At 46.5% G+C, this 21669-nt stretch overlaps 10 protein-coding genes across 10 annotated transcripts; 4 read left to right on the top strand and 6 right to left on the bottom strand.

Annotated features, from left to right (window-relative positions):
- Nucleotides 1-49: 49 nt before the first annotated feature.
- F4822DRAFT_388429 (uncharacterized protein) lies at nt 50-1236 on the top strand. Its single transcript, XM_051456891.1, has 2 exons — nt 50-231; nt 339-1236. The coding sequence occupies exons 1-2, from the start codon at nt 223-225 to the stop codon at nt 837-839; spliced, it is 510 nt and encodes a 169-aa protein (XP_051317554.1). The 5' UTR covers nt 50-222; the 3' UTR covers nt 840-1236.
- A 560-nt stretch (nt 1237-1796) lies between these two features.
- Nucleotides 1797-3162, bottom strand: F4822DRAFT_105319 (NAD(P)-binding protein). Its single transcript, XM_051452377.1, has one exon. It carries the CDS (start codon nt 2897-2899, stop codon nt 1940-1942), a length of 960 nt encoding a protein of 319 aa, XP_051317553.1. The 5' UTR covers nt 2900-3162; the 3' UTR covers nt 1797-1939.
- On the top strand, nt 3027-5170 carry F4822DRAFT_105314 (uncharacterized protein). The gene is made up of 2 exons (XM_051452376.1): nt 3027-3891; nt 3949-5170. Exons 1-2 carry the CDS (start codon nt 3426-3428, stop codon nt 5040-5042), a joined length of 1560 nt encoding a protein of 519 aa, XP_051317552.1. The 5' UTR covers nt 3027-3425; the 3' UTR covers nt 5043-5170.
- Nucleotides 5171-5518: 348 nt separating this feature from the next.
- On the bottom strand, nt 5519-7518 carry F4822DRAFT_424999 (general substrate transporter; the record flags this gene model as incomplete). Its single annotated transcript, XM_051460261.1, has 8 exons — nt 5519-5614; nt 5682-5710; nt 5811-5921; nt 6001-6130; nt 6185-6453; nt 6513-6894; nt 6957-7310; nt 7378-7518. 8 exons carry the CDS (start codon nt 7516-7518, stop codon nt 5519-5521), a joined length of 1512 nt encoding a protein of 503 aa, XP_051317551.1.
- Nucleotides 7519-9322: 1804 nt separating this feature from the next.
- On the top strand, nt 9323-9695 carry F4822DRAFT_424998 (uncharacterized protein; the record flags this gene model as incomplete). Its single annotated transcript, XM_051460260.1, has 3 exons — nt 9323-9359; nt 9431-9475; nt 9538-9695. The coding sequence occupies 3 exons, from the start codon at nt 9323-9325 to the stop codon at nt 9693-9695; spliced, it is 240 nt and encodes a 79-aa protein (XP_051317550.1).
- A 373-nt stretch (nt 9696-10068) lies between these two features.
- Nucleotides 10069-11675, top strand: F4822DRAFT_105254 (uncharacterized protein). Its single transcript, XM_051452375.1, has one exon. It carries the CDS (start codon nt 10362-10364, stop codon nt 11415-11417), a length of 1056 nt encoding a protein of 351 aa, XP_051317549.1. The 5' UTR covers nt 10069-10361; the 3' UTR covers nt 11418-11675.
- Nucleotides 11510-13119, bottom strand: F4822DRAFT_105241 (uncharacterized protein). The gene is made up of 4 exons (XM_051452374.1): nt 12900-13119; nt 12715-12810; nt 12134-12636; nt 11510-12068 (listed from the first exon to the last, which is right to left on the bottom strand). The coding sequence occupies exons 1-4, from the start codon at nt 12993-12995 to the stop codon at nt 11603-11605; spliced, it is 1161 nt and encodes a 386-aa protein (XP_051317548.1). The 5' UTR covers nt 12996-13119; the 3' UTR covers nt 11510-11602.
- A 2909-nt stretch (nt 13120-16028) lies between these two features.
- On the bottom strand, nt 16029-17794 carry F4822DRAFT_388411 (carbohydrate esterase family 5 protein). Its single transcript, XM_051456890.1, has 2 exons — nt 16844-17794; nt 16029-16761 (listed from the first exon to the last, which is right to left on the bottom strand). The coding sequence occupies exons 1-2, from the start codon at nt 17081-17083 to the stop codon at nt 16285-16287; spliced, it is 717 nt and encodes a 238-aa protein (XP_051317547.1). The 5' UTR covers nt 17084-17794; the 3' UTR covers nt 16029-16284.
- A 172-nt stretch (nt 17795-17966) lies between these two features.
- Nucleotides 17967-19716, bottom strand: F4822DRAFT_441046 (uncharacterized protein; the record flags this gene model as incomplete). The annotated part of the gene is made up of 1 exon (XM_051462821.1): nt 17967-19716. Exon 1 carries the CDS (start codon nt 18990-18992, stop codon nt 17967-17969), a length of 1026 nt encoding a protein of 341 aa, XP_051317546.1. The 5' UTR covers nt 18993-19716.
- On the bottom strand, nt 19654-21537 carry F4822DRAFT_388407 (uncharacterized protein). Its single transcript, XM_051456889.1, has 3 exons — nt 21122-21537; nt 20792-21027; nt 19654-20724 (listed from the first exon to the last, which is right to left on the bottom strand). The coding sequence occupies exons 1-3, from the start codon at nt 21143-21145 to the stop codon at nt 19842-19844; spliced, it is 1143 nt and encodes a 380-aa protein (XP_051317545.1). The 5' UTR covers nt 21146-21537; the 3' UTR covers nt 19654-19841.
- Nucleotides 21538-21669: the final 132 nt, after the last annotated feature.

Genomic DNA, 21669 nt, shown 5'->3' with positions numbered 1-21669 from the left:
TGACGTCAAAACTTTAGCTGCACCTGCACCTGCACCTACACCTGTATGTGCCCCGCGATAGCTCGAAGCTTCCTGTTCTCTCTTCTACAACACATTTTCGATTTAACATCGAAACTCAATTTCCAAGCTTTAGCGTTAGAGCATAATCTTCGATTTTAATCTCCGCCGAACAGTTCCTCCAATTAGTTTTCATAAGCTCAATACGTCGTCATAACCGTCAATATGCCTCCGGTAAGTAATCCAAGCTCCAATCGAGCAGCTTTCGCAGCCATGGCTACCACCTACATGTAGGCAGGTAGGCAGGTAGGCACAGCATCTAATATTTCCAAAACGAATAGCGACACCAGACGTTACCTCCCGCCCAAACATCTTCGGCGCGCGCCGCCCTACAATCCTTCTACTGCGAATTATGTTCCAAGGGTTACTCGCGAATGAACGATTACGAAGCACACCTAGGCAGCTACGACCATAGCCATCGTCAGCGTATGAAGGACATGAAGCAGATGGTAAAAGACCCGACAGCAGGAGCGCGTGCGCGAAAAGCCGAAGCAAAAGCAGACGGTCTTATCAGCATCAAACTCGGTGGTGAGCCGAACCCCAGTGGTACGAGCGGTGGTAGCGGAGGGTTCAAGAAGGGAGGGTTTAAAAAGTCTGGGTTCAAGAGTGCGTTTACGCCCATCGGCGGAGCACCAAATGACGAGAACAAAGCAAAAGAGGCGGACGCATACAATACAAATAATAGTAAGGAAGAGAAGCCGATATTGAAAGACCTAAACGCAGAAAGCGACACGGAAGACGAAGGATACGAAGTCTACAATCCACGATTTCCTACCGATTGAAGCGTTTCCGAAGAATATTAATTGCAAATGAAGAGACGGACCATAGATGGCGCGTCGCAACAATGTACACAACGTAAGATCCGCCATCAGATACCTAGGTATATAACCTTTCGCATCTGGCCTTATAAGAGGACGAACCAGTCGAACTATCGCGTCGTGGGATTAGGTCTACCCTACTGCTGTACGATCCAGTTGCTGGGTCATCACGCGTCACGGCTAAATATTGCAGAAACGTATTCATCGGCAACGTTAGCAAGATTCCAAGCTTGCGAGTCACAGGAGTAGTCACTGACGAGCTTATCACCATCCATAAAAGCTCCTCTGGAGGTCGAATGAAATGAAATAATTCGTAATTAGATATTGATGGAAATGATCACATCGCAGCACAGATCGAACGTAAAGGGTTTACAACTCGTAAAATAATTGCATCTTAAAAATACTCCTTTGATAGTTACATTGTCGCCTTGCCTGTTTCCAGCGTCGTATCAATTCAAATCGAAAAATCGGGCTCCCATCCGCATCACTTCAATAGCTGCTAATACATCTTCCTCGCCTCGTTCCTCCAGGGATCGACGGTGACGAAAATGAGTTCTCGAAGAGATGGGGTTCCAAAAATTCCCATCCCGGCCGAAGCCAAGACGGAGCGGTCAGTAAATAGTTTTCAACTAGCAAAAACACGCACTCGGATTGCTCCTCACTGTGACGCGTAAAGCCCGTGCACTAAGATGAGGAAGAAAAGAGAAGAAAAGGTGTAAAATTTAGGCCGGCAGCCAGCTGTTAAGTATTATTGCAAAGGCGGTGTGCAGAATCAGCCAGAATTCTGCCGTGTGGGGCCCTGCTGCCTAAGGTTTTTTACACTGTACCTGCCTTTGTATTTTTCACAACGAAATTCTTTGTCGGGACCAATCATTGAATTCCATTTTGAATAAGGGACCCACCCATCTACAAACATTGTTGCTTATTCATATTTCTTGAGAAAGGTGTACATGATATTTCATTGGACTAATTAGGGTACCAACAGCAATGTTTTACCAGAAAGAAATCATAGCAAGGGATTTGATGGGCAAGCACTTTCTCAGCAGCGAATTGATTTACGTAACTCATCTAAAATTATACTTTTTCCTCGCCTGCTCTTCGATAAATGACGGCCATACATAATATAGGTGATGTGCGATACCATAAGGAAACCATGGTACTACAACGTTCCCTCTCACTCGTCGATCCACCGAGTCCATACATCTTTTCGCGACATAATCTAGTCCAAGTCCTCGTTTGTTTGGGCCTGCTTCACGGGTCGACGGATCTGCATCAACAGCCGAGGCACGGAAGTTTCCCTCGATAGTCGCTGGTAGTACAAACGTAAAAGCAATCTTCGGATGTTCAATCGCCAAGGATTGGAACAAGAGTAATGACGAAGCCTTCGTAGCTCCGTAAAGCGCACGGGTTGGTGCCGGAACCACAGCAGCGACAGATGATATTAATAAGATAGACGGTGAAATTGAACTGCGTGTGAGCATGGGGACGAAAGTCAACGCCGCGACCAGAGGTCCGTAGACATTTCCTTGTGTTGCGCGTGTGGCAATATCCAAGGCGTTTTGTATACCAGTTTCGCTTGCGTCACCATCCTTTCCGGGCTCGACACCAGCGAGACTCATCACAGGCTGCACGGCAGAGACACCAGCACAAACATAGAGCGAATCCAAACCACCCCACTTCATTTCTATCTCCTCTCTCACACTGCACATATCTCGAGCATTGCTGAAATCAGCCGCTACCCAAAAACAGTTCTTCCCGCACTCCGTAGCTAATTCGGATAGCTGTTCCTTGCGACGAGCAACAATGCACACCTTGGCGCCACGGGCTGCATAATGCTTTGCTACGCTCCGCCCAAGTCCGCTAGAAGCTCCTATAACTAGAACACGCTCTTCAGTAGGACGGATGTTTTTCCGTCTCCTTGGGGTTCGGGGGACGCGCGACACGAAATAGAGAGTAGTGGCTAAGGCGAGAATTGCTGTCCCTGCCAGAGGCACAGAGTCGAGCGGCGAAGTCCAGGTTGACATGCTTCAACGAGCTAAAGGATTTATTTGGGTGGGTCCCAGGGGAATGTAATTGGTGGGTTATCTCCCAGTATACGTCCTCTTTTGCTGTCGGGTTGGAGATGCTAGCGATCATAAAATCTAGAGCTTTAAACAGCTATCGAAGCTTATCCGTGAAGGTTTCGATCACTTAAAAAGGTTTACGCTCTACCTAAATAGGTGCCTACCTACCCAGGTGTCCCCACATCTAGGGATATCGCGCCTTCAGCTATGGAGGGGCGATGGCGGGGGTCTTCTAGCAGCTATCTAGGCAGCTACACCCATTGTATCATACCTGCTAGATTATGTACTGTACCTACCTAAATCTTCCCCACTTACACCTTCAATCTTCTGTTCTCATCGACAACAACATTGAAATCTGACGACAACGACAAATACGTCCAACTTCAGTTTCTAATCTCAATCCTGCTTGTAATAGCAGCAATTCCACACCACTAAAATTCTTTCGAACATACACACTTACAGCCCGATTCTATAATCGCTTTCAATCATGCCCTTATTACATCTCCCCAGTGAGCTACTACTACAAATAATGGGACATCTTCGCGATTCCCAAGATGTTGAATCCCTTCGGTCCGCCGCGCGTACGTGTCAGATACTTCGCGGAGCGGCAGAGGTGTATCTGTATTCCACCGCTGAATTCACCACTTTATCACGCCTATATCGATTCTCGGATGCTATCCGCGCCCAACCCAAGAGGAAGGACTACCTACAAGATCTTAAGTTATTATATTCTACTCGTAGATATAATCCTGGCGAAGGACCCTCTCCGCCTGATCTTACCTCGCTCCCGAACTTGGTTACTTTCGTTTCTGAGAGCCCCGAATGCCAACCTATGTCAACTAAAGGAACCCATTGGAATCAATTTATGGATTCTTATATGCGCGCGTTTGAGCAGGCATCCCTTCTAAATGATTCGCTTCAGATGTCAAAGCCTCTCAAAAATCTGAGATCTAGTACGTCTTATACTTCGTTATACATACAAAATCATTCAAGATCACTAATACGCATAGTTACCCTTCATTGGTCATCGTCCACTGACCGTTATTGGGACATAACCCCTGCATGTGCCCTCTTCCTACTACCCCAGCTCGACTTTCTTGAAATATCATGTGCAAGAGTCGGGCAAGTGCCACTCAAATGGGATGCGGGTCAACTCGAACAATTCCGTGGCCAAACTCGATTGAGGACCTTGACGTTCACCGAATGCGTTGTTTCTGTTGAAGCTCTACATACAATTCTGTCGTTCCCAAGAGCATTAACACGTCTTGCTCTATGCGAAAAATACTACCATAACCTAGAAATAGGAGACCGGTTTGCGATCGACTATCCCGGAGAACTCAACCGTGCACTAGCTCAACAAGCTGGGAGCCTCGAACATCTCCAACTCTTCCGTAACGACTCGTATTCGGGAAACGCAGGCACCTTAGCTCTCTCTCTTTCGAACTTTTCGGCACTTTTGTATCTTCAACTTGGTCCATTCCTACGACCGCGCCCCCACGACACCGATCCCTTCGCCTACACCATAGAGGCGCCAGTACCCCCAGCATTGACGACACTACGCCTTGACGAGTATATGATTTTTATGTTAGAAGATCGGCGTACCGAAAAAGTTCTCTCAGACTTGTTAGTTAGCGACCTATTGGTCAATGCCGAAACTCGTCAAAAACTGTTCACACTTGATGTCTCACTTCAGCACCTTCCCCGGATCGTAGCTCGCGGTCGGTTCCATGGCCAGGACGCGCGACCAATAGTCAGGAAGCTTGTGAGCGACTTCGAAAAGCGATTCCAGCAGTGCCAAGAGGCTTCGCTACGTTCTCACCTTGGAACAAGCGCCGAAACAAATTCCGAACAGCCATTCGAGAACCGGTTTTCTTCGCACTTGCGGGTGCTTACGAATAAGCCGCGGCATTTGATACCACCATTCCTTCATAATGAAGGGCTACCGCGATATATCGTTCGGTACGATTCGGCATACCCAGACAGATTTCTTACTGATCCTTACGTCGCCGATCCCATTCCTCCCGATAGAGACACTAGCAGTAGTGACGACGACGACGATGACGACATGGATGTCGCTTTCACCGATGCCGACCCTCTTGCTTAAATCTCCCTCTACAACATGATGTTGGGCTTATGGTGGCGTACTGACGGTTATGTGACTAAATATCAACCCTGTAAACTATTAACATGTTCCACAAGCTAAAAGCCAGGCGCATTCTTGCAATCCACAGGACAACAAAACTGGTTCTAGTTCCATTTAGATATCTAACGACGAGCTCTGCAAACTATTTATACCCGGAGAGATGCACCATTAACGTCGGGATTAGCTCGCCTTTTTAGACGCATTCTCGCCCCAAGGATGAGAAATAATGCGTCTATAATTCTACTAGCGAAAAAGTATCCAGAACAATACAAATTTCGAACTTTTCTACAATCCCCTCTAGAGTTGATTGATTCCTCTATGGAGACATGGCAATGGGCCAAATGCTACTTTCTTGGTTTAACCCATGAGAAGTTCTTCACGCTCGCTTCCTTCAAGTTCTAGCTGCTAAATATTTAGATATGCATCCAATCCCGCCCTCACTCCTCATGTTGAGCGCCCGGTTTCTCAATTGCAGCGAGTCTACGAATGCTTTTATATCCTCGGAATTTCCTCGCGGGGAGTTTTTCTTCGAACTATTCACAAGAAAATATCAGTCCAATGTTTTCACTCGATCAAACTGATTACGGAGGCAACACTTACCATTTCGTCGATTTCTTCCAATGTTCGTCCTGCATATCATATGATTAGCGATCCGCATTTGACACAAGACATCCACACGCATCAAACAGATGGCAGATAGCCAAAACTCAAGAGCTTGATATGATTTACCTTGAACTTCGGGTAAGAAGAAGTATACCCATATTCCGGCCACAATGGAACTGGGGAACCAGATATAACCGTATCTCGGGCCCCAGTTTAGAGAGTCCGGGTTGATAAAATCTATAACACTCGACATTAGCTTCAAGAACTGGAAGATTTGCTTCAGGAAAAGTCGGCTCAGTGTACCAATCTAACTTACAGGGTGCGGTAAACGTAGTAAGCCATGCGGCAAAAAATGCCACCGCCGCTGCTAAGCCGAACGTATAGCTACGGAGTCGTTGAGACGGAAGCTCTCCACCGCTCAACCACGCGTAAGTCGCAACCATTCCCTGTGAAATTATCGTCAGTACCAAGTGGTTGCATCAATAAAAAGGGCTTCTCACATTATAGCTCATCATGTAAAGGCATGACAGGGCCACAAGTACCTCGCCAGTAGCTTTTGCGCCAGGGTTCTTGTCGTACACAATGGCAACAATCAACTGAAGAATACCACATATACCAAGACCGCTCATTAGAAGTACACGGCGACGGCCATAGCGCACTACGATCAAGGAATTTAGGACGATGGCGAACAGTCCAATTGCGCTTAGAACACATCCCATCGCGAAAGGGTTCGCTACCTTGGCCATTGTAAAGAAGTATGCCTTGTATGCTAGTAATGATCGGTGTTAGTGGCGACCCAAAGGATATAAGTTGGAGAAAAAATCTTACAGATGATGAACATGGATCCTGTGGCAGCTTGCAAAGTCACACCACAGACGGCGAGAATTGTACGTCTCCTGTCGATAGGGTTCTTGAACATATCCAATACGCTGACCTGACTACCCATTTCACGCTCCTTATCAATCGCTGCTTTTATTTCCGCGACTTCAATATCGACTGGAGTGCCGGTCGGTCTAAGCCACGCCAAAGCCTTCTGGCCTTCTTCGATCCGGTCTTGTAAAATTAACCAACGAGGAGATTCAGGTATGAAGAAAAGGCCTATCGTTAGGAAAAGTGGTACGATATAAATGATTCCTAATGGAATCAGATAAGCCGATCGGTCTGGTCGTGATGCAGTTGCCCAATCCACAATGGTGCCAATCAGTGTACCCTAACGAACCAAATCAGAACTCTTTCTTTAGAAAATGTCAGCTAGAGATGCGGCTAACTTACGAATGATGTGCAGAATTGGAACGCAGATAGGAAGAGTCCACGATACTTGGCGGGGCTACTCTCCTGGATGAAGAGTTGAGAGAAAGTCATGAAGTACCCATTGGCCAATCCGTTCAATAGGCGTCCGACATACAATGCGTTGATATCGGTAGTAGTCATCATGATAACATTGGATACAACACAACCTAGGCAAGCCATCCATAAACAAGCCTTGCGACCAAACTTGGCAGCTACCAAACCTGCTGTCGCAGAGCTGACGAAGGCGCCGAGAGTCATTAACGACGTGATAAGCTGCTGTCGTACTGTCGAAATATTCCACCCGATTGAGGTATTCGGAGCTGGATGGCCATAAATCTGTTCAAGTCTCGTTAGCGAATGTTGAATTACGATACATTCACGATGATCTATATAATAGACGTACTTTCAGGAACCCCGGCATTGCCTGCAGACCTCCTATCAATCCAAAGTCAACACCATATTGGAATGGCGATAAAACCATGAGGCCGCATGCTACGAAGCATCGCCAATGGGCGCGAATCGTTTCATCGTCTTTAATCGCCATTTTCCTTTCCCCGGCGCGACGTACGTATGGAAAGCTATGGCGTGCTGAGTACTGGATAGAAAATTCTAGCTGAGACGATGCGACACCCAGCTACCATAATGAACAGATACGATGTAGTATTTACGTTCGCACGAGAGGATGGCAACCCTGCAATTGCCGATGAATCTAGGGCCTCTCCAAGGATGCCAAGGAATACTCATATCGTTAGCTAGTCCGCTACCCCATTACCCCAGGATTGGGGACAGCGAGGGCCACGGCCGGTAATACGGATTACACAGCGAAGCTCTCCACACTCTCCACATAGTAGATAGGGGGTAACCTGGTAATCTAGACCCATTCAGGCTGTTGTGGTGTTTCAATATTACCGCTTTTGAGAAGGCCCTAACTTATCCGCGCTGGCGATTGGGTACCGGGGAGAGTAGCGGCTCAACCTAGTAGGTACGACCTGCGGGGTTCCTCGTTGCTTAGGGGTCCAGGCGTAGTTATTAGAACGTATATAGAATAGACTAAGGGAGTTTTGGGATAACTAGTTGATCGTAGTTCTTGTTTTACATACCTTGGTATACGGGATATGACTTTGTAGAAACTACCTAGGTAGGAGGCTCTATCGCTAAGTAGTAGTGCGGCTCTGGGAGCTGGATAATTGGTATTCACATGGCAACCTTTCTTTATTATATATTCTAGTCCCATATACGATTGTGTAGTCGGGGAATTCGCGTTGCCATTTCGAAAGCTTTATAGAGATATGAGTTATTGCAGTTGTTGAGCATATGACGGTATCTAAGAAGGAGCATTGGCGTTAACGTGAATGAAGAGTTTACTAAAGAGATTCGAAGTCGAGCACCAACGTCAATACTGAGGTTAAGTGTGATAGGTCGAATCAATTACTACTCTAAGCACGAAAAGCACCTCCCTTAACCATGAAGATTATTCATTCACGTTACGCATGTTCGCGTTACGTTTACTCTAAGTGCAATAGCAGTAACAGCATTCTATTAGTCATATACTATAATTATGACTGTTCCCTCTTATATCACATGTGTTTGGTGATGATATAATCATATAAGAAGCTTGTAAAAGGGGATTGCTACGATTAGGACTCACATGGGAGCATGGCCTTTTACTTATATACTGCTCTGTTCGGGGCTAGGCCTACGTATTCACGACTTTAAACACATTTTTCTGCGGTATAGACGTGGACAATTCTTTTAGATGAAGATACAATACATATTTCACAACTAAAAAATAACAGGCATGAACTGCCTAACATAATGGGCTAGGGTCATATGAACTACTTCGCCTGCCTAGTCGGTCTGTATATAGTCGCGACAAGATAATCGATACCATGTAACCGATTCACTATCCAAAATATACAAAGCTCTCATATATAAAAAGTAAAGACTAAATAATTGATACTACCTGATCAATTATTTTTATTAAAATGGCATCGGGCTCCAGAAGGGTAGGGAGTAACGATTCACTAATCGGTGCCTTTTTAAGGCACCGGACCAATTTCCGGCGTAAGTATAGGAAGTCGCGATTAACAAACGTAGACTGCAGGGAGTAGCTTACCTAGATTAAGCGATAACACGCGCCTACCTGATATAAAGAAAGTTAAAAACGCGCCTACCTGCCGCGTTATCCCAAATACGGCGCTCCGTTTCCACGCGCAGCTTCCTAAGTAGTAGCCAACCAGCCCGTAATTTCCATCGCTACGCTGTCTCTTCTATTTTCGTATCGCCGTCTTCATTTTTCTCTTCTTTCGAAACGCCGAACCCATAGAAATTTTAATCAATCGGCGACCATGTCGGAGAGCCACGCCGACTCAGACGCAACGGCGGGTAAGATTGCCCCTATCTATTTAGATGCATCACGCCGATTATCTTCTAACATGCCTACTATTTATAGGTAGACTCCCTGGCCTACGCCGCAGCACTTTCTCAATGCTACTGCCATTGTGAATGGTAAGATTTCCTCAACTTATAGATAAATCGGCGCTAATTCGAAGCTATTCAGAAGTACTAGCCGGCCAACGGGAGACAGAGGACTCTGGGGCCGCTGTTGCCGCCGCCACCGCCGCCGTCGCCCTTGCCATTCCTGCCGCTACCGCCGGCGCGAACGGCGGCCTGTCGAATGCGACTTGTGCTAATTCACCACGACCTCGACAAAGAATCTAGCAGAACATAAGAGGTATAACCACGTGGGTGTGGATTGTTTGTGGCCGGGCTGTGGATATACACGCCCCGACAGAGGTCGAGATAAGATTCCACTTATCTCAAGTACACGGCGGTCAGGTACCGACACAAAAGAGTAGGAAGTATCGTTGTCCTTGGCCGGGCTGTGGTCACCCCTTCAACCACCGCCCCGGAGCAATCCGACACTTGTATTTCCACAACTCGGATTTAATGAATGCGGGCCAAAGTTCGGAGTAGGGTTTTTTCTTTCCTTTTTTTTCTTTTTCAGTAGAGGGTTATTGAGGTTCTAAGGGTTTGAGATAGGGGCTGAGGATATTCTCCCCCTATTCATAGTTTTTTGTTGTTGCAAAATGTTATTGCTTGTGGACTTCTGTGTTGATGACCTACCCCTGAGCATCGTGCTGACAGTTGCTGGCAGCTGGTACTAGCCGTTACACGGAGCACCAAGTGGAGAATGATAGATCGGATTCTCCGTGCGCAAAGTGATTTCTCTCTTTCTACAACAATTGGAACGTTGTAATGCCTTCTCTTGTGAAAATTTATTCATTTCAGCCCTTCAATCATCACCCGTCGGAACATGATAATGTATAATCCTTCATCCATGTTTCAGAGCTACGGTTTGATTTCCAACTTTTCCGACCCGTTAAAATGTCATCAGCGAGTGTCCCAGACCAACCAATATCCAGCCTATTGACAGTGATTATCACCACATCACCAACTCCTTCAGCCCCTTTAACAGATCTCATATCGGCGATATTGTCGTCCTTTCGCAGCCACTGTGGCGACTTATTATCTTGTCGAGTAATTGTCGTCTTAGATACCTACGAACGTATCGCACCCCAAGCGCGGTTAAAGAAAGGCCAGGTTACCCCAGAAGGAGCAAAGACATTTGAGCTCTATAAGCAAAATGTTAAGGAGCTTATCCTAAAGGAATTTGACCAGGAAAATGGTGAACAAAGCTTGGACTACAGTCAAGGTGAAGCTGAATTTGGCTTCAGCAATGTGGAGACCAATACCGCTCCATTGTCAATATTACAGACGGTTGACGGCCGAGTCACCTTTATAGAACCATCGAAGCGATTGGGTTTTGGGCTAGGCGTACGCTCCGCGCTGAGACTGGCTGCGACGCCATTTGTGTGGGTACAACAGCACGATTGGCCTCTAGTTTCCAATATTCCATTACAACCCTTGTTGGATATTATGAAGTCGACCGAAGGCGATGAAAGCATGCCAGTGAGATATGTCTGTCTTCCGTCCGTACGCTTATTGTCGTATGCGGAGTCGGCCCATGTCGAACAATTCCCCGTGCTGAGGGGGTTGACTTTATCTCTCAAGCGTAATTTCGTGACGCAGTCTGGTGCTGATGTTCCCTTGACGCCTATGTTCTTCTGGCACGACAAGCCGCATCTGGCATCCACCGAACATTACTTGCGTCGGATTTTTCCAACACGCCTTTCCATATTGCGAGGTGGGTTTATCGAGGATACCATCGGGCATCGGGCCAGGAATCAAATGAAGGAGGGCAATTGGGCCAAGTGGGCTACTTGGCTATATTATCCCGATAATGGACGTAAGTTGTGTCTGCGACATCTTCAAGGACGTACTTGGGAAGGCGTCGAAAAGGAGTCGGAGAAGAAAGCGTATTGGGCGATGCAGAATGCAATGCGAAATGTCGATGAACTTGGCCAGGCAGCCCAGGCTTAGTTGGTTCATTTACGCCCTAATTCTCTCGAGTATCGTCTCATCGATCGATCGTCCAAGGGTGTAAAGTCGATACCTAGATATTGTGAGTAGAACCTGCGTGGGATTGGGCGATAACAATGGGGATCAGATTTCTGGCAAAAGAGGGAGTGAGCAGTTAACGGTTTTATTATATATCCAACCATGCCTCATATTTTTACCCATTTCTTCGAACCGTTTTTCGCCATATCGCTTATTGCGCTCGCATGTACGCGCTCAGCTGAAGATCGCAAGGGATCTACGTGGCTTAAGACGTACGAATCTTGGTAATACATCCCTTTATTCCTTGCGCCTTTCCTCCCACTTTCACCTAACTCCGCCTCACTACCCGTCCTGCTGTGCGTGGTGTCCCTCGTTAGTTCGTCCTCGTCGTCCTCCATGTATCGTGTCTCCCTCGTAATATTAACTTCCTGCGTCACAAATATTTTCCCCCAGTTCATGCTACTGATGACTGGCCAAAAGATAGGGACGCTCGCGCAAACGCTAGCGGCATCGATTTCAAGGACTGCTAAGATGATGCTGATCGGGCCGTACCAGGTCGGATCTCGGGTCGGCCAAGATGCCACTTGATGGTCGATAATCGTTATTAATCTCCAAACTGCAAATACCAAAACGCTTTACAAAATGTGTTAGCGACCTCATCCAGCGGAAAATTCCCACCGGGAATATCTATGACTTACAAGATGCCCATAGAAATGAGACCGACCACCCGTACGCGGGCGCAGTTGGTTGTGCCGTCTTTAAACAATAACGGTAGTGGGATGACTAGTACCAGAATGTCCAGTACCATATTAGATGCGGCATGGCTCTCGAATGTGGCGACGAAAGGTCGGATATATTGCGAGCCGTATCCATAACATAATGGGCCTCCACCATTCCAAAAGTCGTGAACAGGAATGCACGGCGCCCAGGCCAAAAAAGAATATGCAATGCCCCAGAGCGCCGTGAACACGACCAGGAAAATTAGGAATCGGCGGAGTATTACCGCTCGCTCGAAAACTCGGAGATATTGTAATAAGAGCGCCTCTTTAATTAGCGCTGTTGCGGTTACGTATGTGGCGTTTGCAATGTAGAAGGTCTTTAGAAAGCTTTTCCCCTGCCATTCCTCGAGCTGTAAAAAATGCTTGCCGAGTCCAAATGTTACTGCACAGCATACTGCTATCGACCCAGCCGTGACCATAAACTTATCGTGCGAATGATGTTAGTAGATATTCCTCATCGGACGTTAGGTATGCTCATGATGTGCACAACCACCACTTACTAGATAGAGTACCACACATAAATCATCCCAACCAGGTGCGCGGACGACCCTGAGTCGCACATATAATCGAAGACAAACGCAAACCCACGAAAATATCTGCAATTTTAGAAATGGTAAGAATGAATTTTTCTTATACATCTCATTATAAATGAGATCGCGGTCAATCAAATGGGTATGGAACGTACCAAACACGCTATAACTACCCCCCAGATCAGGTCCGGCCTGTTTGATATAGGCTCCGGCTCATCAAAATTGTCGGTTGACCACCGGAACCCCGACATCGTTTCTTGCACCACTATAAATTCGGAGGGGGAAAATCCGCGAGGTCTCGATTTGACAGACCTCACGCGGAGTGTCGAAAACGTATTGAGTGAAAACACGGCATCGACATCGGTGGCGGCGAATAGAGATTTCCTCACAAAGCATCTACAGACGAACCTCACCACAAGAAAAGATAAGGAGCATCACTAACCGAAAAAGACGTTTCAAAGGCAAAAGCGTAGAAATTAAGAAAAAAAGAGACCCGACGATGAGGGATGCAAATGCTTGGTCATACTTTTATTATTACGGATTACATGCTGCAATGGCCCGTCAGCGAGTGGGATTTGAGACGCTGCGTGGGGACCATGTCAACTGTGGAATCCTTCAAAAATACATAGTTGGTGGTCACCCCGAACTGAAGAGTCTGAACTCATAACACCACACTACCTACCAGCCTACTAACAGGCCTACATACAACTTGCATGCCTGGGTTGTTATCTAGCCTATCGCAACTATACATACCCGGGTACGTACCACTATGGAGTCTGTGAAATGAAAGGAATGCAAGGTTGGATGGAACTTACCGTTGCAGTACCGATAAGGTTGTGCCAGGCTTCGGGCAACCCCTGATGGCAGTCATCGTATACATACATAGTAGCACGCGCTAGGTATACACATCTATCTCCGTACATGACATGACATGCCGTACCATACCATTGGCCCATACCTTAGTGTATCTACTTGGTGTACACTAGTGTATTATGTTCCTACACGTGCGTGGCAAAGAATCTTACTGCTGTGTTAGTAGCCTAGTTCCAAAACCTGAAGGCCTGCTTAAACGGTGGTGCAAGCTGGAATGGGCAGTGCTGACCGCGCATCGGTAACCTAGTGTTACATCGGCAAGTCTTCTCGAACATGGTGTTCTCGGCTTTCTGGGGGCGATGGGCTAGGGTAGGGCAACATATTCCGATGTGGAAATCAAGGCTTTAAAACTCCCGATATGTGTAACGATCTATTGGTTCGCCTTCGGCTTCTTCGAAGAAACGAAGAATAATAGTGTGTCTGAATACCGAGACTACTAAATTCACTATCGGACCCTCCTGTATGTATATATAGAACGGAGCTGAGGATAAGTGCAAAATCACCGAGGAGGGGGAAAAGAAGCCAATCTTCGGACGGCTGCCGCTACAACCAATCCCTGCTTCACAACCACGGTGTTGTTAATTTAGGATTCCTGTTGCATAAGACGCGTACACCCCATGGTACCCCTATACGATTCGGAATAACTATTATGCCCCCATTTCGGGTCTTCTAATGGCCAGCCTGCTTGATAATATCGGGCTTAGCGTGGTGGTCTGTGGGGGAATGGAATCAAGGAAGCATTTGGATTTGTTACGACCGCGCCATCCGACTACAAATCAAGATTCTACAACCAGGATGTTTTGACAGGCTAGAATCTGACAAGGATCGTAACATCCATATGTTACCATGCAGGCACATCGGGTACTCCGTTCTTCCTCGTGGTAAATACAAGAATACATGCTTACATACACTCATCTCATACACACTGCCTTATTGCTGGCGCCATGACCTCTTACTTTCAATCAGGACCTTGCTGAATGTTTTATTATCTACCTAAAAACTTGAAACCGCTAAGAGTTTGCATATCTTATCCATATTCCGTAAGCTTGGTATAATAAGAGCGTAGATCATATAATGACCAATAATATGCAAGTAATTCGAATACAAAAGACCCCTCGATTTTTTTCTGGGTCATGTCCACGCCTCTTCAGCTATTTAATTATTTAAGAATACGCTGTGCTCCTCTTTACAAGTCACAAAGAATAACCTGTTTTTCAAAATGAAGCTAGATATTAGCGAAGCGATGTCCTAACAGCATAGAACACCAGTACGATGTGATAGTCTGAGTCAGACACGAATATGGATTAACTATTGACTCTTTCCCAATCAAATGTAACCCAAAGAGTGAGTTCAGCTTTAGGTAATAAATCCTATTAAGGCCTCAAGCTCCGAACCAGTAGAACCTGTGACGACAAAGCCACGATCGGCTGCTACTGCGCGATGCAGCCGCCCGCGAATGGACACCGAGAAATTGAATCAATTGTCTCTTGAATCCTTTCAAACCTAATACTTACTACGAAGCTTCAACGTCGGTTTCTTGCACGCCAGGTATACCTACGAGGTATAGATAGACAAGCGCCTTTACGTCAACACTCAAAACCAAAGTGGTTATTGAAGATTTTACAACAGTGATTATCCGAAGCCCTCGATTCCCTATCGGCTTCGAAGACGATAAAATCAACTTGAAGCTAAAAACATTCCGGGAATATCCACGTGCGCTCATGGCAATAATCCTGGTTTAGCTTACTATACACTATTCTCGCAGTACGATACCCCATTTCCAACACGTGGGAATATACAAACGAATTACCCTTTTAGGAAAATGCTGGAGATGCAGGTACTCTATACTAAGCGAGAAAGTAAGCTGTCCAATAATCGAAGTGCGAAGGATTTTGAGCCTAGTCATGTTATAGCATGTTAACCAGATGCATAACCCGCCTCCTATTCTGGTATCCCTTGCTATCATGCGAGATTAGAGATGTGCTTGTAAGATAAAAGAGATCTCGAGGTTATACATAGATCTATAAAATAGCGACACCACAAAGAGAAGGTAAGTTGCGCTTGATTTTAAATACCAGAGCAGGCGCAGCCGAAATAGCTATCATGACAAGTCCCCCAATGTCGTGGTAAGTGGCGTTGCTTATAGGTACCCGAAGGTCCTAATCGCAAGCCACTCAGATTTTAGTATCAAAACATCGTCGCTTCTAGAAGCCCATCCCCTGATTCACCAGTGGTTACCTAGGTACTTTGCTTACCTAGGTACCTATGTAGGTACTTTAGGGTTAGGAAAAGGTGATTCTTCAGGTCTACAGGCGCCTCAAGCGATGCTTAGAGAGGTGGTATTATTCCTGGTAAGTTGTCTACTACATTAAACTCAAGAAACGTCATATCATTAACATGATCTAGGGATATCAGGAACGAAAGGTCAAGTTCAAAGCGATACGTAGCATACTAAGTGAAATTTTTCAATCTCAAAGTATTGCAAAATTGGTTCTTGTTTGCCCGTGATACTTCGTTAAAATTATTCCCCTATATACACCCCTATCTCCCTATGTACCTAAGTACGCAGCAGATACCTAGCTGCGTAAACGAGGATACATCCGTTTCAATATTTCAACAGCACGCCAGCAGTAGTAATATTTCTTGCTTCAAATGAAATCGGAAGAACTATTGGACCTTGCTCACAATAAAATCTACTGCATCAGGGGCTAGGTCATGATATTCATGATGGGCGTCCGTCACAATTAGTGTTCCCTCGCAGACCTTATCACCGTCGTGACACAGGATCAGAGTTTTGCTCGCATCGAAATTCGGGACCTGCCCTCCGTCCTGCGCTTTTTGCGTGTCTCCAAATGTCACGGCTGCGTAAATGAGGTTTTTAACACTAGTCGACGCAGACTCGACCGATCGGTGCACCAGGGCAGCTCCTTGGCTATAGCCCGACACGACGAGTTTCGATGAAGGACATTGCGTGGCTGCTTTCGTGATCAGCGCTCGCATGTTGTCTGCATCTTCGGGGTCGCAACCGCCATCTCGGAGATTGTCGATTAGCAGTGCTGGGTAGTCAACGCCCTGCGCGGCCACAACGTCTGCGCCTAATGCTGCTTTGAGCTGGTCTACGGTTTGCGGCCCTGGATCATCGCCCTAGTATAGGGGATTAGACCTGTGGTTATTATGACATGTAGGAAGTCATTACAAAAATAATCTAGGAGGGAAGGCGACTGACAATATTGCCATCCTGGGTAGTACCACGAGCGTAGATGAAGATAACATCTCGACAACCACCATCTAGGAATTCATTCTCCGTCGTGCCGGCCGATTGGCGCCCTCGAATACCGGATGCTTTACTCCCGGATTGCTGCTGCTTGAGTTTCGCAATGGTACTCTCGGAATAGTCTAAGGTCAACGGGCGGGCGGCCACTGACGCCACCAACACGGCAGAGACAAGCGGGGACGAAAACTTCATGGTGCTGTTGACGATACGGGCTAACCAACGCTGCAGGAATTAACAAGTTTGTCTCTTTTAATTACACCGTTGCTAGTAGTCATATGTGCCTCATGGAATGCCATTTTGACTAGTTGACATCTAGTCTTATATACCACTGGCTGCCAGCTCAACCGAGGCTTTTCGATAATTTTACTACTAGACATTATACCGCTGATGCGCTCAAAGTTGAGATGCATTCAATGACCTTCCTAGATGGATATATTGGCCGGTGGCGTACTTGGAAGCATTTCGTAAAATGGCTATATTGATTCACCACGTGCATCATGGGGACGACAATAGCGCTCCCGATTCGAGAAATCCACCATCCCCAACCCAGAAGGTAGCAATGTTGCGGCAGTACAGCGGCTCGGCCCCAAAGTTTCCGGAGAGATGGCTTCAAATTCTAGCCTATTATAGGGAGTTGAAGCGCATATACTGAGGGGTACTAAGCCTCTAAATTTCTTCTATGCTGCAGAATTCATTCCGAGTCACATTTAAAAAGGTGCTCCAAAGGACCAATCCGCTATCAGGTATTACCCAGGGGGTCGTATACTGGTCCTATAGAAGCTGTATGTATTCCCGCCGCTTACGTTCGTATATCTCGTATATTACTAGTATCTAGTAGTTCCTAACCTCAAGCGGGAAGTTCACAAACGATGCGATATTGTTTTATTAGGTAGCATAGCCACTCAAAGGGAGATCAAAACAAATCCATCGCATTGTGAAGACTGATTCTTCGTCAGGTACTATGTGACTACTTATTGGGCGTGTATGACTGCCGCCTCAATCGCAAACCGGAGCGATCTACTTAGGCTTCATTTGTGTATCTTCGCCATCTTTATATATCGCCGAGTCACTGCTACTAATAAGCAGCTTTTGCTAGATTAGAAGCTCCCAAAGTGAAATTCTTCTTGGCGTGGTACCAAACCACTTCGACACTAGGTGTATTGTTCGCGAGCGCGTCGATTCGTAGCTCGATATCTCGGATGACGTCGCTATCCTTAATGACATCGTTTCTCATGTTACGGTAAGCGCCTTCCTTCGGAACATAAATCCACTTCTTGATTTGAGTGGTGAATATTTCGACGGTCGGCTTCACATCGCTGGCAATGATGAGTCGCAGATTTTTCGGGGATACTGTTTCCTTGTGTAGCTTAGGGTTCTCGAACCAGTCGGGGATGACTTCGTCTTTCACAATCGCCAGGGCTTGTCGGATCGCGTAGAAGTCGGCAACCTCCTTTCTTGCGGAGGTCAAACATATTGGTCCGGAATAGTTGTACTTAGACCCCTCACCGAAGTAAACACCTCGTCCTGCTATGTCGGTGCCTTTTCCATTGGCTATAGCACCGTCGATACTGACTACTAAGGATCGTTGATTCAGACTATTCTTGGTGGCTTCGCGGGGTGGTATGGTATTGTGCCAAGGGTGAGAGTAATAGTCCCGGCAAGCAACTCGTTTCAACCATGTAAGTTGACATATCTTGCAATAAGTACACACTAAATGCATCTCGTTGCTATAAGAACTACTAGGCGGTACCTTGAATCTAACGAAACGTAGATCTCGAAATCGGTCCCGGATTTTGATTCCTTGAACTTGCTCATCGTACATTGGGACTAGAAGAGGGTACCAACCAGCATTCACCGCGATGCAATCCTCGGTTCTGCTGTCTGGGTAGGTGGATAAGATTTTAAGGAGTTGATAGTCTGGACGCTTGGTTGACCAGGAGAATAGGAGTTTTGAAGGGTGCGCAATGAATAATTTAGCACCTTGTGCTACTTCGGGCAAATCATCTGGCGAGGCGCTCTCGCAATTGAAGAGGCAAAGAGGACAGATAGGGCGGTCGTGCTGGCGGCACCCATTGCGCGGGACGACATTCCCTTGAGGCATCGTTGTAAGGTAAGTGGCCTCTTTACAGGGAACGTTAGAAATTGCCTTGGAATTTAGTGAACGCAGGGTTGTTAAGAGTTATTTCGGGAGGTCGTTCGGAGGAAAGAATAAGGGCAAGGGCATCAATCTAGAACTAAGGGGACTTACAAAGTTATGGACGTTTGAGTGACTTATCACCAGCAAGAAACGGTGGTCCGTAAAAAGAACAGGTGCTGAGGAAACTGCTCTTCGGATTTCTTGGTTGCACGGGGTAACAGCAATTGGAAACAAGATGGTTGCCGGCGACGGGCGACTAGGACCGCTTGCCATAAGGCAATTCTATGGCTAGTATGGTGGCGGGCGTCGGCGGTGACTTCTTTAGGAATAATCATAGAACTGAAAGGATGAGCTCCGGTTTCTTAAGGTGTACGATCATACCTGCTCGGGCGGGTAGGTAGGTGCTTCACTTAATAGGAAGGTTCCGCTCAAATATCGCCTGAATGCGATGAATGGGTGCGTATTTGGGGGACGAGCTATGTATTGGGTAGTATGGATATGTTTGATGGATAGCACATACACGCGTTATACGTAGATCGGGATTTGATGGCAGTTGCTTCGTTGGCAGCAAAGGGTCATACCCCTTTTCTGTGACAGGCCTACTCTTACCTCTCATTCTGGCTCTTATACTGTTTGCTCCTGCTTGCCGCTTGTCTAGCATAGGTCTCTGCGTCTCGATCTCCGGAGTGTTAATATTGAGGACACCAAAATTTGGTGGCGGAAAAACATATCATGATTGGGCTTGTCTGAAAGGATGGATACAGCATATGGAGACAGGCCGTAAATAAGTAGTATATTATGACAATACATGAATTATGGCACCATTCGTGACGTTTTATTGCGAAGTCTGAGACTCGATCGTCTCTCTTCACCGTCGGTATCGTGGACACCCTCGCTATCATCTTCGACTTTCACTATGTCGCTGGATAGGTCACTATCCCTATCCTCGGCTCTCGAGTCGACATTTAATTTATTTGACGACCCAAGTACTTCTCGGATGATCTTCTTGCCCTCATCTATTTCTCCATTTAATGTTCCACAGGACATACATTTCCACGTCCCTAAATCTGCTAGAGACTTTGTTCCTGGAGGTGCTTGACCATTAACAAGACGGCATTTTTTGCATATTAGTACCATGCGATTCTTCGGGGCCATCTCGTCTTCGCCGAGCATAAGATCCATGATGCGGTCGTACCAACGGGGTGGACCCGGGTGCACGTCGTACTGGGGGTAAGGATGGGGAAGAGGTCCAGCATTAGGGGCGAACTCTTCTGTGTATTGTTGAACTGGTGAAGACACGTGCCGACGCGGCAAAGGGTTGGGACCTAGGTGATGTTGGGCGGCGTCTGGAGCAGCAAGATAAGGCGGTCTTTGAATGTTGGCGGTTGGTGGGGGAGGTATGTTGATTCTTCCGCCTGGCGATTCGGGAGCTGTACTTGGTCGACCATTCTTGTCGGGTGCTCTTAATTGTTGATCATGGCCTTGACCGCTCCCGTCTTGCTTCTTCGCCTGGTTTCGCTTTTCTCCTGATCCTCCATATTTCTCGAGTAACTCTAGGGTGGAGTCGTATTTGGTAGCATCCTTCAACTTTTGAATCGTTTTCGTGCGATCGGTTTTGTAGTCCTTTAGGCGAGATTCTACCGTTTCGATGCGAAAGCTGAAGTAGGCATTCGTCAGAGTTCTTATAAGATAGATTCTAAATTGTATCATTTGCGTTAGTAAATCTCCTTTATAGAACGGGATCTGGAAGAGTAACCACCTACAATACAGGGCCACCGGCTACTCCAGTCCACTCCCACGGGCCAAGATTCTTCCACCCTACTACTAGGGTCAAGACGATAGCATATACAAGGTAGGCGAAAGCGAGGTAGAGGGTCCAGAGTACTTTGATTCGGCGAGAGTTGGATCGTAGTCGATCGAGTTGTGCTTGGGTATTCGATATTTTGTTGGAAAGGGTTGAGAGTGTCTTCTCAAAGGAAGAAGGGGAAGAGTCATCGCCCTATTGGTGTTGAGGACGTAGTTAGTTAGTAATTTTTCTTTTATCTGTACGTAGCTGTACATATATACGGGGTCGCATCTCTCCTTTAACATACCTTCCAAGGCCAAAGAGACACCATAATTTCGGTATGAAGACGGGTCTACCGTCTATGGATCATGGCGGGTTGTGATGAAAGGAAATAAGTCGCGGCGATGGTAGTAGTAATAATAATGATTGTAGAGGATACCTGTCCAAAGATGAATAAATGAATAAATACTAGGCAAATAAATAGAGGTGGACAAAAGAGAGATAGGTTTGATTGTGACAGGAAGTGTAGCAGTGACTATAATACCCTATTGCAAGGGAATTCTAAAGAGGTACTGCCACTATTCAAGGTCAGGCGAGCTGGGCGTTGAGACCTGATGACAGATGTGACGACATGACAGGTGAAGCAATTAAAGAAGCTAACGAGAGAAATTCATTGGCTGTCGAAGTTATGTGCAGGTTACGAAATAGGTACATACGTAGCACCTGTCAAGGTTTGGATAGAGGTCTCCACTGTATCCACTGTATCCACCTATTATACCTTGCGAAACGCACAAGAGACGGATTACATAATGAAACTTTAGCTCTTCAACACGCAAGCCTGTCTTCTGATTGGTC

The sequence above is a fragment of the Hypoxylon trugodes genome (assembly GCF_022578975.1).
Source record: "Hypoxylon trugodes strain CBS 135444 unplaced genomic scaffold F4822scaffold_2, whole genome shotgun sequence".
NCBI classification, from domain to species: Eukaryota; Fungi; Ascomycota; class Sordariomycetes; order Xylariales; family Hypoxylaceae; genus Hypoxylon; species Hypoxylon trugodes.
The sequence above is the reverse complement of the archived record's forward strand: the minus strand, read 5'-3'. Positions and strand labels throughout refer to the sequence as shown.

Excerpts from the sequence above, each read along its gene's own strand:
- F4822DRAFT_388407 (XM_051456889.1), bottom strand. The coding sequence starts at position 21,145 with ATGGTGTCTCTTTGGCCTTGGAAG. Across the intron at positions 21,028-21,121 it reads TGTCTCTTTGGCCTTGGAAG|GGCGATGACTCTTCCCCTTC; the intron begins GTATGTTAAAGG and ends CAACACCAATAG. Across the intron at positions 20,725-20,791 it reads GTAGCCGGTGGCCCTGTATT|AATCTATCTTATAAGAACTC; the intron begins GTAGGTGGTTAC and ends GATACAATTTAG.
- F4822DRAFT_388411 (XM_051456890.1), bottom strand. The coding sequence starts at position 17,083 with ATGAAGTTTTCGTCCCCGCTTGTCTCTGCCGTGTTGGTGGCGTCAGTG. Across the intron at positions 16,762-16,843 it reads CTACCCAGGATGGCAATATT|GGCGATGATCCAGGGCCGCA; the intron begins GTCAGTCGCCTT and ends CCCCTATACTAG.
- F4822DRAFT_105254 (XM_051452375.1), top strand. The coding sequence starts at position 10,362 with ATGTCATCAGCGAGTGTCCCAGACCAACCAATATCCAGCCTATTGACA.
- F4822DRAFT_105314 (XM_051452376.1), top strand. The coding sequence starts at position 3,426 with ATGCCCTTATTACATCTCCCCAGTGAGCTACTACTACAAATAATGGGA. Across the intron at positions 3,892-3,948 it reads TCTCAAAAATCTGAGATCTA|TTACCCTTCATTGGTCATCG; the intron begins GTACGTCTTATA and ends TAATACGCATAG.
- F4822DRAFT_105241 (XM_051452374.1), bottom strand. The coding sequence starts at position 12,995 with ATGTCGGGGTTCCGGTGGTCAACCGACAATTTTGATGAGCCGGAGCCT. Across the intron at positions 12,637-12,714 it reads TATGTGTGGTACTCTATCTA|TTTATGGTCACGGCTGGGTC; the intron begins GTAAGTGGTGGT and ends TCGCACGATAAG. Across the intron at positions 12,069-12,133 it reads CTCATTTCTATGGGCATCTT|CGTTTTGGTATTTGCAGTTT; the intron begins GTAAGTCATAGA and ends CATTTTGTAAAG.
- F4822DRAFT_105319 (XM_051452377.1), bottom strand. The coding sequence starts at position 2,899 with ATGTCAACCTGGACTTCGCCGCTCGACTCTGTGCCTCTGGCAGGGACA.